Source organism: Chinchilla lanigera, unplaced genomic scaffold (genome assembly GCF_000276665.1).
Source record: "Chinchilla lanigera isolate Chin_1 unplaced genomic scaffold, ChiLan1.0 scaffold00001, whole genome shotgun sequence".
Classification (NCBI taxonomy): domain Eukaryota; kingdom Metazoa; phylum Chordata; class Mammalia; order Rodentia; family Chinchillidae; genus Chinchilla; species Chinchilla lanigera.
Window position 1 is genome coordinate 14,560,125 of NW_004955402.1, and position 13,189 is coordinate 14,573,313.

Consider the following 13,189-nt stretch of genomic DNA (forward strand, 5'->3'; position numbering starts at 1 on the left):
GAAAAACCCAGACCTGTTGAGCACTGATATGGCGCCTCAGTGGAAAATCCTACATCTGATAACACATGCTAGGGTGCAGTCAAAACAAAGGCATGCAAAAGATACCGCACAGAATTACCTTTGAGCTATGTGTATAAGGTGTACGTGAAGCATAAGTGAATTTCGTGTTGATCTGGATCCAACCTCCAAGATATCTGATTATATATGTAAACATTCCCCCCGCCCAAATCTGAAATCTAAAACACTTACGGTCCCAAGCACTTCAGGCAATGGACACTCAACCTCTACAAGGGCCTGTGGTGTTATAGTAAAGAAAAGGCTTAATTTCTAAAAAATACTTGAGTTTTTCTGAGTTACCATAGTCTCCTTGCACAATTTAAAGCTAACTGTTTAGTCTTCTACGTCAGTCAGGCCACTTTCAGTCTCAACTCTTAGATATTAACACTGGCCATTTGCTTTCCAGGGTTTACCTGCGAGCTCATCACACACAACAACACCTTCTCCCATGGGCTCTTGGGACGCGCCCTAGGGTTCCTGCTAGTCTCTCCTGTGTCTTCTAACACAGCTGAGCTCTCCCCTGCTTCCACAGCCCTCCTCTCACTCACAGCAAGTGCTCACTAAATGCTTTTATAACTGCATCCAGTTTCCAGCCACTTTCTCAGTAGCCTTCTACGCCTTCTTATCTCTCTACTTACATCATAACTCACATCCCAAGAGGGGCTTCCCAAGACCCATCACTGCAGGTACAAGGTAACGACAGAACGGATGTTGTTCGTGATTCCATGAACCTCTTCATAGGTTAAGACAAAACCATAAAAATATTCCTGGAACTTTATCTTAACTACCCTATAAAATAATCCTGAAAGGCAGCTAAATCACTAGCTCTGTGAACAGCCTACCATTAATTTTGAAAAATTAACATGTGGATGAACACTGGCTTGTGGAAGAAAAGAAAACGAAGCCAGCAACATCAGTTTTCTGAAGTTCCTGGTATCCTTTTATTTAGTTCTGTGTGTTTCCACAGCAACATGTTTTTAAATTGCTATCTCAATGCACTGAAAAATATTCTGTGAGTCTTTTTTTTTCCTCCAAGAGTAAAAAAGACAATGAAATATTTGTTGGAACTGATGGAAGAAAATACCTAAAATATTTAAAGCCTCTTAAGATACAGTTTTATTGAAAAAAATGCTACAAAATAGAAGTCAGTATTCCAGACGAGCTGGCTAAATAAAATATACTACTCTTAGAAGCCCATGAACTTCTACAAGGGCTGCTGTAGGATACAGTTAGCATTTGAAGGGCAAACTAAATCACTTCATTGTCATATCAATCATGTCTACTTCATAAAAGCAGTTTGCCACACTAAAAACAAGTCATAAGAGGTCCTTAATTGGTCAGAAGAAATAGATCAAAACATCAATTACCTTGATTCTTCAGTCTATTCAAAACCATGTATCAGTCTAACTCAACAAGGAACTTCTGTTGATTTATATAGTATCTAAGAGAGCTCAAGTGTAGCCTATTTATCTATACAGGAAATGCAAACAATATAATGTAGGATCTAGCCACATACAGGTCTTACTACTAGAATACTAAAAGTAGATTTCCAACAACCGTTGTAATGTTTTAAAAGTCCCAGTATGATGACCATTCCCTTAATCCCAAACTACTCTGAATAAAATTTAACCCCTTATGAAAAACTGATTTCACTCTAAGCTGACTTTTGTGGATCTGCTAGAGCAGCAGATTACACCCACCAGTGGGCTTCCCAGTCTCCTTTAGCACTTGGAAACACCCAAGGTTCTGTAAGAGACACAGGAAGGTTCTACTGAACACACCAAAAAGAAGTATGCAGTCACTGCCCACTTGGCCCTCAACATATGCAAATTATTTTTTTCTTCTGTAGTGCTGGGGATTGAACCCAGGGCTTTTACACTGAGCTACAGTCCCACTCACCCTCCTTTTTTTTATATTTTACTTTGAGACAGGGTCTCACCAGGTTGCTAAGTTGCCCAGACTGAGTTCGAATTCACAATCCTCCTGCTTCAGCCTCCCAGAGCACTGGGATTCCAAGTACATAGCACCATGCCTGGCTTACGAAGGTAAAGCTTGAAGAGAAGAACAGGAAGGGAAAAGGCCTTTTCTCCTGTGCCCGGCTGGACTTGGGGAGGTAGTCAGGACAGCGAGGAAGGCCTGAGTGAGTCAAAGTGTAGAAGGCTGCCTTGAGCTTCTCTTTCCTCCAGAGACCACCATGCGTGCCCCACAAGAGGAAGTGGCACAGCGGACAGGCCCAGCACCTGGGAAAGCTACTTCCAAGAGCAACACTGGTGGAGGCCGGACCTTGATCACAAAGAACTGCATTTTCCCACAGGTAAACCTTCTGTGCTAAGATAACACAAGGACACCCATGTCACCACAGTGCCCGTATCTTCAGCACTATTAGACCCCCCACATGACTAAGGAAGCAACTGATGCCCACTGAGGTCCAGGCAGAGCTGAGATCTGGCTCAGGGCCTGGCTCTGGAGTCTGCTCTTAACCCTTATGTGATTTGGTCTTTTCAGTCCTCAGACTGTGCAAAGGCCGGGTCCTCACGGGGTTACCCGGCACATGAGATACACCAGACGCACTCCTCTGCTCATCTGCCATCGTTTTGCAGTGCTGGGCTCTCTCCTTTTCAATTACCCTGTGAAAGCTCTAAGGCAGTGATGTGACTTAGTGCTCTACCATCTTTTCTGTTGAGTCCTTTTATTTGAACAGTTAATGAGAATTTTGGAAACAGCACAAGATTCAAATGCACATCTGGAATCAGTGAGGCCTAGATTTAAACCCCAGCCTTGTTACTTGCCAGCTGTTAGGCTTCAAGTGAGTTAATCAACATCTATTAACCTTAGTTTCTTCCTTTGTAAAATGGGAAGAATAACCATAACTCCAAGAAGGGCAGTGTGAGGATAAAACGAAAGACCACAGAGACCAGTGCTCAGTAAGAGGTCCAGGACGCACAGACTGCCTATGGATTTCATCCAAGTGCAGGGGGTGCAGACGGGGGCATGCTAAGCAGCAAGATTCTGCATTCCCAACAAGCTCCCCAGCGGAGAATGCCCAGTGGACTACTTTACAACCTCAGGAGGCCTGGGCTATTATCAATGTCGTACTTCATTCTGTAGCTAAGCAAGCTGTTAGAGGTTGGGAGAGACTGCACCAAAACTACAACGAATCAATCACATTTTTCTCCACAGACTGCAGCCCAAAGAAATGACAGCCTTGTCCTCTCCTCCCTGATTGGGTCTTCGAGTGTACCCCCACCTGTAACAGTCAGCAACCGGAAACTGCACATCTCTAAGCAAGGTCCTTAAAACTGCATGTCAGAAACTGTAGTACCACAATTAACTTACAAGTTCAAGGAACTTGTCCTCAGCACCTATTTCTCAGCTATAACAACAAAATGAAAGATTTTTTAAAGTATCGAATTTGAGTTGTGTGTATATACCTAAGGCTATTATCAATGACCATTTTTGTCTAAAGAAGGATGAGGTATTCAAATTAAAAATAACACATCCGGTTTCAAACATAGATAAAATGTGCTTAGTACCTGGTTTTTGGCACATGGCTGAAAGCGCCCAAGTGAAAACTGGTGCTAAAAACAATGCCTCCCTTTTCCTTGGGTCCAGACAGCAGGACTGCAGACTGAATGGTGAGATGCCGGTTTGAACTGGGTAAGCGCGGACAACAGGCAGGGACTAAAACTAGAAACTGACGATGACAAGCTTGCAACTAGTCTTGACATTTTAATTTGGGAACAGAACTCCTCACAAAGGAAGCAACATTCATCTCTGTCATTCCTTCACATGCCTTTGTGTACTCCTCCCCTTCTCTCTAGAGGCTACCACCTACTGTGGTCCTAAATCTGTCAGCTCCTTCGGGTGGCATATTTTACCCCCTTCCCCCACCCTGAATCAGAATGCCCGGCCTCCAGGGTTCACTGCAGACAGGGGGAGAAGTAAGTCAATGTGTGAAAGAGTCCCGATACTTCCAGGAAAGTTCACAATGGAGACTTCTCCAACAGCTCTGGTGCTGGGGGCTGGAGGTGGGGGATGACAAGCTGAGGGAGTGGGGATGATGTGCTGCTTTAGCCTGGCCCCATCCTACTCTTCAAGGTCATCCCAAGATCCCTCAGTTCTCCAGGGCTGTATACAAGGGCTCCTCAGAGACTCCACCACCCACACATTGACCCACACCCAACAGGATTAGAATCAACCCAAGTCACAGCCTGGAGGAGAGCAGGAGGTGAAATCACACATTGCAGAATGCAGAGGTTGTCCAGAAAAGGGGATTTCCCACTGGGGATGAAAATAGAAAACCCAAAGCAAACTGTACACATGGATGAATTGCCTACAAGCCTGTGTGATTTAAAAACAAATGATAAACAATTAAAGCGCATTAAATTAAAACAAAGCTCTGACACGCTTGCCTTACAATACTGTAACGCTGCTTCTACCTCCATTATTAAAAAACAATTCTGCTAACTAAAACTTTGGCAAAATTCAGAATATGATATTTAAAGAATGTGTCACCAAAGAAAGTTCACTGTCATATAGGGATTATTTTTTTTCTGTACTGGAGACTGAACCCGCAGTCTTTGCACTGTACAACATCCCCAGCCCTTTTTAATAATTACTTTTTCTATTTTGAGACAGGGACTAAAATACCTCTTAAGGTATTTTAGCTAACTGGTTTAAATTGTCTAGGCAAGGCTCGAACTTGTGATCCTCCTGTCTCAGCTTCCCAGAGTGCTGGAATTATAGGCATTCATTACCACACCCAAGTCAGATATATCCTTTTGGAGGGTGAAGGAAAGGGTTCGCCCTGGTTGTTAAAGTATAAACTGAAAGGAAAGCAACCTGACTCTAAAGAAACTGTGGGAGAAAAAGACTTGGAGAGTTATGCATGAGCATGAGCACACACACATGTGCACACGTACACACACACACACAGACACACACACACACACACACACTCTCTCTCTCTCTCTCTCACCATTGGGCTCTGCCTCTTGAAGTGGCTGTGGGCCCAGCAGGGGCTGCGATCCAGTCTACCCTAACAAGATGGGATCCTCCAACCTCAGACAAGCACTGCCTTCTCCTGCAGTGAGGCACCTGCCGCAAAAGCTGGTTCATTTCGAGGCCACACACAAGCTCACTCGGTTGCAGACACTTACACTGTTCAGGGCTCGTGCTTTCTAGAACACTCAGAAACCTTTGTAACTCTGAAAATTTGAAAAAGTTTACAGAGCCCAAAACTTGAAGAATTTGACTGTTTCCACTCTGTTTATGTAACTCAGGGGCTGTAGGAGTCCAATCTACTGTCCTGTCCATGGTCTGCAGACCTCGCCCCCTGCCAGGTCCTGGTCCTGCTACTCCGTAAGCACAGAGGTACCCAGTAAAAACAGCTGAGCTGAATTCAGTATCTCAGGACACCAAAAGTGGGGGCTGGGGATATAGCTCAGTAGCACAAGCGCCAGCCTGGCAAACACAAGGTCCTGAGTTCGATTCCTGGTACCAAAAAAAAAGTGTTCAAGAAAACTGCCAATTCAACGTCTCAAATCCTAAAGCTGAGTTTTGTTTCATTTTTAGTTTACCAAGGTCAGTTAATTCACAGTACTCTATTTCCTATCTGAATTCTCCAAGGGAGTATTTAAAAAGGCATCTTGGCCAACAGGTATAACGTAGTGAATGATGAGTGAAGGGAAGAAAAGCAGGTTCTGGAAATAAAGTCCCGTCATTCCGCAGACCCATAGATTACTAGATTACGTGTTTGGTCCTAAGATTTTTTAACACAGCCACACAAATCCTCCTGAATCAATTCTGCTTCTGAAATGGTAGGTACTTCAGATACCAAAAGATAACCTGAAACCCAGTTTTTCCCTATAGAACTGAGGTGGGGCTTTTGGGCTGGCACGCACCAAGGCAAGAACTCTCTATCTCTTCGATCTCACACGCAATAAGTCCTCTGTAAAGAAGACTTCTCTAATTCAAGCTCTACTCTGTAAAGACAAGAGGGTGCCCTTCAGGTGACATTCGCTTAGATAGGCAGATTTTAAAATCAGGGTGATAGAAAGATTTATATTTTGGATAAATACAGTACTATCCAAGTCCCTGTTCTTGTTTGAAAGCAAATACTTTTTTAAAAAAATTTTTATATATTAGCATTAATACATGGTGAATTGGCACTTAATGTAGATTTATAAAATAATACATCCTTTAACTTCCTCTATTTTGATCTAATTTTAATATATAATGAAGCCAAAATCTTGAAAGTGAGAATACTTGCCAAGTAGAAATCGATTAATTTATAGAGTCTTGGTACAAAAGCCAAAATAGTAGGTGCTCAGTAGCTATTTTCTGAATGAATGAAGAAAGCTGTAGACATAGGTACAAGACATTTAGTTCCTCTATCAATGGAATGTTTTAAAGGAGAGCAAACGTCTTGCTTTAGACGAAGGAATGCAGTCACAAACTAGTATTAAATATCGGAAAAATATCCATTTTAAACAAGGTAGTTAGTCCAAACAGTTCCCAATAACCACAGCACAGAAATCTTGGTACACTTACTACCCTCACATTTATGGAAATTTGATTCTATCTTTAACACCAAAAAAAAAAAAATCGCTCCTGCCTAGTTTTCAAATTCAAAATAGAATAATAGCAATTACTTCAGTAATACCTAAGATGATTTTTTTTTGTATTAACTACATAGATTAAATGTTGCTTCTTCCTTCTCACTATAGTACCTGAGTGAACACTTGGTTCTCAGCACTATGCCCCTCTGGGTGCTTCCTGAAGTTACAGAAAAACTGTGCATCTGCTGGATGGCTGCTCCTGCCTCCAGGACTCTGCAGGGACTAATGTTGGCCACCACGAGGCTGGTCAACCAGTACAAGAGGGCGTATGCCACCAGAGTCTTTGCACTACTAGCTTTCCTACTTGCAAAATTCCTTAAAAGTATTTCCAGAAACAATCTAGGTTAGGGCCAAGCAAGTACAACTAGACATCCTTGTCACAGGTTGTGAATGTTTCTAAATTCTCTCTCCCCCTTCCGCTTCCCCTTCCCTTTCCCCTTCCCCCTCCCCCTCCCCTTCTCTCCCTCTGTCTCTCTGTCTCTCTGTCTCTGTCTCTCTCTCTATCTCTCTGTCTTTCTGTCTCTGTCTCTGTCTCTTTGTCTCTGTCTCTGTCTCTGTCTCTGTCTCTCTCTCTCTCTCTCTGTCTCTCTTTCTGCTGACCAGGGCCTTGTGCAGTCAAAGCACATGCTTTCCCACTGAGCTACATTCCCAGCCTCTAAGTACATTTTATCCTTTTTTTTTGGGTTTTTCTCCGGTACCGGGAACCGAACTCACGACCTTGCGCTTGCCAGGCAGGCGCTTTGCTGCTGAGCTAAATCCCCAGCCCCCTAAGTACATTTTATAGTGAGCTAATTTTCACTTTTTTGTTTGGTATCAGAGAGAGCCACAATCTACAGGAACTTAAGCAACACTATGACACGCAGATTCTAATATTCTATCAATACTTTTCCTATGAATGATAAAGAATACAATTGTAAATCTCTGTCATCTAACTAAGCTACAGTCCTTGTCTTTGAGGCAGGAAAAATGTATTTTCATACAAAGAGGACAGCTATGAAGATGTAGGATGTGTTAAAGATTTCAAAAACAGAGCACAGGAGCTGGGGGTGTGACTCATTGGGAAGGCGCATTCAATGCCCTGGGTTCAATCCCCAACACCAAAGAAAATAAGTAAAAACTGAAATTATGTGGACCACATAATTACCACCTGGGGACTGGCAAGTCATACCAATAAATGGATCATCTAACAGCTCTATGGGGGAAAAGGGAGCTAAAAGTACCCTTTACTTCTAACACAACCATTCAAGAGAATCAAAGAGTGGGCCAGTTAAAGCAACCATCCCCCAAAACCACCTCTCCTCCCCAAGAGCCAGATACTTCATAAGAGAAAAAAACAAAAAAAAAAACACCAAAAAAACACAAATTCCATAATCTTTGTTCATCTTTGAGTGCCTTCAATAGTCAACCATTCCCACAAATAATCACTCATTAACATCCTCAACAAACAAACAGTCCAGTAATCCTCCCTTACTAATGGTTTTGCTCTCTAAGGTCAACTGAGGTCTGAAAATGTGAAGTGGAAAATTCTAGAAATAACCAATTCATCAGCTCTAAATAACTTTTATTACAGTACATTGTTACAGTTGTTCTACTTTATCATTAGTGTACTGTTACATCTTATTGTACCTAATTTATAAATCAAACTTTATCATAGGTATGTGTATCTAGGAAAAACCAGGATATACAGGGATCAGTACTACCCAAGGCTTCAGACCTCCACTGGGGGTGTCTTGGGACATAGTTCCCTGTGAATATGGGTGCCTACTGTAAATTCCTTTAAAGTAGCAGGCTCTTCATCTTTTGGGAGATTGCAACATTAGCAAACAGTCAGAGTATTAGGGTGTGACCTCTGCATTATAATGAAGTCCATAATAATATGTCAACAGTGGAGTTTAGCACTGCAACATCTGATGAGTCCTGTCTGTATTAAGGTTAGTGCACCATGTTGATAATTAAGAAATAATGACTGAAGCCTGGAGCATACAGGGCATTTCCTGAGGATTAACGGCCAGACAGATGAGTTGATGGCTTTAAGCAATGCCACTGGCCAGTAACCCCAGCTGGTCATTAATCCCTGGGAAATGCCCTGGACCTCAATCAGTATAGTTTTAATTTTAATAAATGCAAGAGGAAAAGGTTAATATCAGCTTTCTAGTTAAACTAAACATCTGTTTCATACTTAAGATTGCCCAGACTTCATACTGTGAGTTCTACAGAAGTTACTAAAGACTTCCTCTCTAAGTATCTTAATGTTGATTTTAAATAATATTTACTATGCACATGCAAAAAGCTGACTGTTAAATATGTGCACATGGGGTGGAGGGTATAGCTCCGTGGTACAGTGGATGCAGGGCCCTGGGCTTAGTTCTCAGCATGAAAAAAAAAAGTGCATGCAGAACAACTTTTTATAGTGTTTTAACTAAAAGAGACCTAAAGCTAAAATCTTGTTTAAGAGCCACAACAATCATATAAGCAACAAACAGTGTTATGGAACTGATTTATCTCCTTCAGGTAAACAAAAGAGCTGTGACCAAGGAAATGAATTAGAGCAAAATAAAACCAATAGGGAGGAGTACTTAAAATGTTTTGTGGATCTTTAAGTCATGATTCTATACACCAGTGTTAAAAAACTAGCAGACAGATGCCACTAGATGAACTGTTTCATTATTATTCCAAGTGCATACATGCTTTAATAAACTTTCTTAGACTTTTAACTTTTACTAATAAGGTATGATTCTAATCTAAGGTACTTTAAGGGCTTTTACTTTATCAGAGGGATGTGAACATTTACTTTTGCTTTCAAAGAAAAAACAAACCCAAATTCTTCTCTCCATCCTTAAAACTCTAAAATAACTTGTCAGAAATACACTACACACACCAGAAGCACCGAAAGACACACAGCATATGGGTCATGTGTATTTTAGAGGACTGTGCTGTTTATATTCGGTTCACAGCCCCTTTCTGTTGGCCTTGAGACGTGCTGATTAGCTATAAACCCCTGAAAGGGTCAGTTTGTCCAGAACCGGAATTTCCACTTTGGAAAGAGTACAGAGGTGTGTAACATCTGTCCCAAAGGGTCCTGCACTACTCTCCAGCTTTAGGACCAAAATTCCTACTTTTGCCTGTCAGCAGGGAAGTCAAAGAGGTAAAACTCTCTGAGCTGACCCCTGCCTGCAGAACAAGGTCCCTAGAGAATTCTTGACTCTAACTTCTAGGAAAGTGTCTTCTTCCAAAATGAACACACTTGAATAATACTTGGGAATGCACTCCTTGAGGAATAATAAAAAGGGAAGAAGCATCTAACACTTTAGGCCCCAGCCTCAATCTAGACACTGGTACTTCTTAACATCAAGCAATTTTAGGGTGGCATTGGTCCTTCCTCTTTGAGGAGCACACTTAAAACTCAGCAAGAGGACTGATTTGCCCCAAGTAGCTCAGCATCTGGGCTAGCAGGCTTACTCTGACAGTCCTACCACTCTCTTGCTCTTCCTTGTCTGCCCCACAGCAGGGACTTTGCAGGGGCCTGACAGACAGGAATGTTCCAGGCCCACAGCAAGCCAGGCATCTCTAAGTGCACTCCTGGGTAGCCTAACTGACAGGTGATTAATACACCACCTGAGTTTCCTAAAACTACACCCCAAAGGTCACTTTATGTTAGAATATGCCTGCAAACTGGTACACAACTACCATTCTCTCTAGTCCCCGCCCCTTTTCTTTAAAAAAAAAAAGCTACAGGAAGTGGGATTGGCATGTTTTCCTTTTAATAATTTATAACTTTTTCTGCCTTCATAAGTTACAGCGAATATGTAATGTAGTTTAACGGTAACTTTCTCCAAGTACGTTTTAAGTTGCTGCTTCCTTTATATAGGTACAGCGGTCCCACACTCTTGACCTCATAAAACTCACGAATTTAATGACCAGGAACTGTAAGAGCGAGCTAATCCTTTTGTTCTACCAACTTTGAACTTTCTAGCCTTACTGCACAGCAGTGCTTTCCTAGGTAGCATTCCCTCCTCACTCATCTTTTAAGGTTAAGTGTAAAGTTTCCCGGAAAAACGCGAAGAGAGTTAAGCTTTTAAAGGTGAAATCAAATTCGATGCAGGACAGTGGCTCCTTTTAAAAACTTCTCCCCAGCCCAGATCTACATTAGCCCCAAAGTTAGTCCCGAAGTGGTACCAGAGAAATATTTCATGCATAGACGTTGGTTCGGTTACCTGGGCAGGGGAAACAATAGCAGGTGAAACTATGGTGGGAGAATGGGTGCTTCTGTGCCCATTGGCTTCTGGAAGAAGAGGCAGGGGGTCGTGTTTCACGGAAACCACCACCACCGCATCCACAGGCTCCGAGGGGCGAATACAAAGTCTTTTGGGGGAAGAGGGACCGCAGATTTCCCCAGACCCGAACACTGACTCGTACAGGGTGCGCTTGGGCGCAGCCTCGGATTTCACGTCGGGCCCGACCTGGCTGTCTTTGGGGAGTATGTAAGTGTTCCCCAGAGAAGTCGGCTGGGGGCGGTGGTGGCGGGAGGGATGGGTAGGGGGGTGGTGGGAGGGGTGGCGGGCCGCCCCGTTCATAGCTTCGGCGTAGCAGCCCTGCGGGGCCGGCGAGCCCAGCTTGGTGCCAATGCCTGCGATGCTGTTGAGCGTGGCGATGGAAACGGCGCCGATGCAGTGGTTGGTGTAGGTCTTGGACAGCTTGGCCGCCTTGGACAGCATCTGCATCCTGGTGCCCAGCAAGTTTTTGCCGATGGCTTTGTTCTCGTACCAGGTCACATCGCCCTCGCTGCAGTGGTCCCGGGGCCGCTGGAAGAACGCCTTGCAGAGGGGATTGCGCTTGGACAGGTACTTAACGAAGCTGGCGTAGGGACAGAACTCGGTGCCCGTCTCGTACATGCGAGGCAGGTTCTCTTCGTCGCTGCTCTCCGCGCGCTTCTTGCTCCAGGACGACGAGCGCGACTTGTGGTAGGGCCCGAGGGACTTGAAGTAGACGAACTTGCGACCGTCCTCGTCCATGGCCAGCCCGAAAGAGTCCTCCTCCAGCTCGCGCTGGTTCTCGCGGCCGCGCGTGCAGAAGTACATGCACGTCTCGAACCAGACCTTGTTGAGCAGCCCGAAGGGCGTGTTGGTGCTGAAGACGCTGGAGGTGTAGAGCTTGCGCAGGTCGGCGCGCGTGATGGCTTGCTTCTGCACCACCGGCCCGGCGCCCTGCTCCTCGAGCTTGCGGATGACCGCGGCCAGCGTCAGGTTGGCGCTGCGCAGCTCGGGGTCCTTGGTGAGGTCGAGCGTGCGGCAGTACGGGGGCTCGTTGAGGTAGCGGTTGAGCGAGCTGCGGATGCTGATGAGCGACGACTTGCTGTACAGCTGGCCGCTCTTGGAGCGGGCCTCGGCGTAGAAGGAGCGCAGCACGCGGCACAGCGCCCCCTTGTCCATGGTCTCGAAGTCCGGGCTCTGCGCCTTCTCGCTCAGGTACTCCCGGAAGATGCGCACGGCGTAGCGGGTGGCCAGCCGGGTGTTCTCGCTCAGCCGGGCCCGCTCGGGGCGCTGCAGCCCGTCGGGGTCCAGCTCCGCGCCGTCGCCAGGCGGCCCACTGCGCGCCCGGGGCGCAAGCAGCCTCGGCGGCGCCTCGGGCTCCAGCGCGGCGCCCTGGTCCATATGGATCCTATGGACCGGCTCGGGCTCCAGCTCCTCCCCGGCCGAATCCTCGGGCTCCAGGGGCTCGTCCCAGTCCAGCCCCATCTCCTCCTCCTCGTCCTCCTCCAGCCCCCCGCCTCCGTCCTCCTCCTCCTCGTCCCCCGTTATCTGCACCTCCTGGATCTCGTCCTCCTCCTCCTCTTCCTCCTCCTCCTCGCCCGCGCTGCAGTAGTGCGGGCGCCCGTGGCGGCGGCCCCGGTGCCCCGCGCCGCGCTCGCCCTCGCCCCGCTCCCCATTGTTCTCGGCGGCGGCGGCGGCGGCGGCGCTGCTGCCGCCCGCGCTGGTGTTACAGTCCCCGCTGCCAGGCATTCTCGCCATATTGCCGTCTCTCTGCCAGTCCTCGGGCAGGGCGCATGCGCTATATTGGACCGCAGCGCTGAGAGCTTTTGTGTTTAATGACCTTCAGCTACCGGGAGGCAAAGCCGGGCTCTTAAAGGAGCCGCGCTCCAATTGTCATTCCCCAGCGCAGCTCCGGTGGGGCAGCGGCGCGCGGGGGATGCAGGGGAGGGGAGGTGGGGATAAAGTGAGCCCGGGAGAAGGGAAAGGACGGAGGCTGGCCGGACATTCTTCCTCCCCCACCCCACCCCGCTCCCCCACTTCTGAGGAAACTTTGAAGGAGGAAAAAAGCAAGGGGGGGAGAGCTGTCAGTGGGGGCGAAGCACTCCCAACTTACCCTCCAGCGGAGTGGCGCGCGGGCCCGGGCGGGAGCGGGAGGGCGGGGCGGTCCCCGCTTCTCTAAGTGATGCCCGAACAGCAGTGCCCCTTCCACCGCCCCCTCATCGCCCCCCGGGGCCGGGGGGTCGGGGCGGCCGCGGGTGCCGC

At 46.4% G+C, this 13,189-nt stretch overlaps 1 protein-coding gene across 2 annotated transcripts in view; it reads right to left on the reverse strand.

Annotated features, from left to right (window-relative positions):
- The window catches only part of Kctd1 (potassium channel tetramerization domain containing 1), a 94,453-nt gene extending 81,423 nt beyond the window's left edge, over positions 1-13,030 (reverse strand). Inside the window, exon 1 of one of the 2 annotated variants that reach the window (XM_013505731.1) lies at positions 10,892-13,030. In XM_013505731.1, coding sequence (XP_013361185.1) covers positions 10,892-12,685 — 1,794 coding nt within the window. In that variant the 5' untranslated portion in view covers positions 12,686-13,030. The remainder of the gene's footprint in view (positions 1-10,891) is intronic. The other variant, XM_005372731.2, reaches the window with a different exon arrangement.
- Positions 13,031-13,189: the final 159 nt, after the last annotated feature.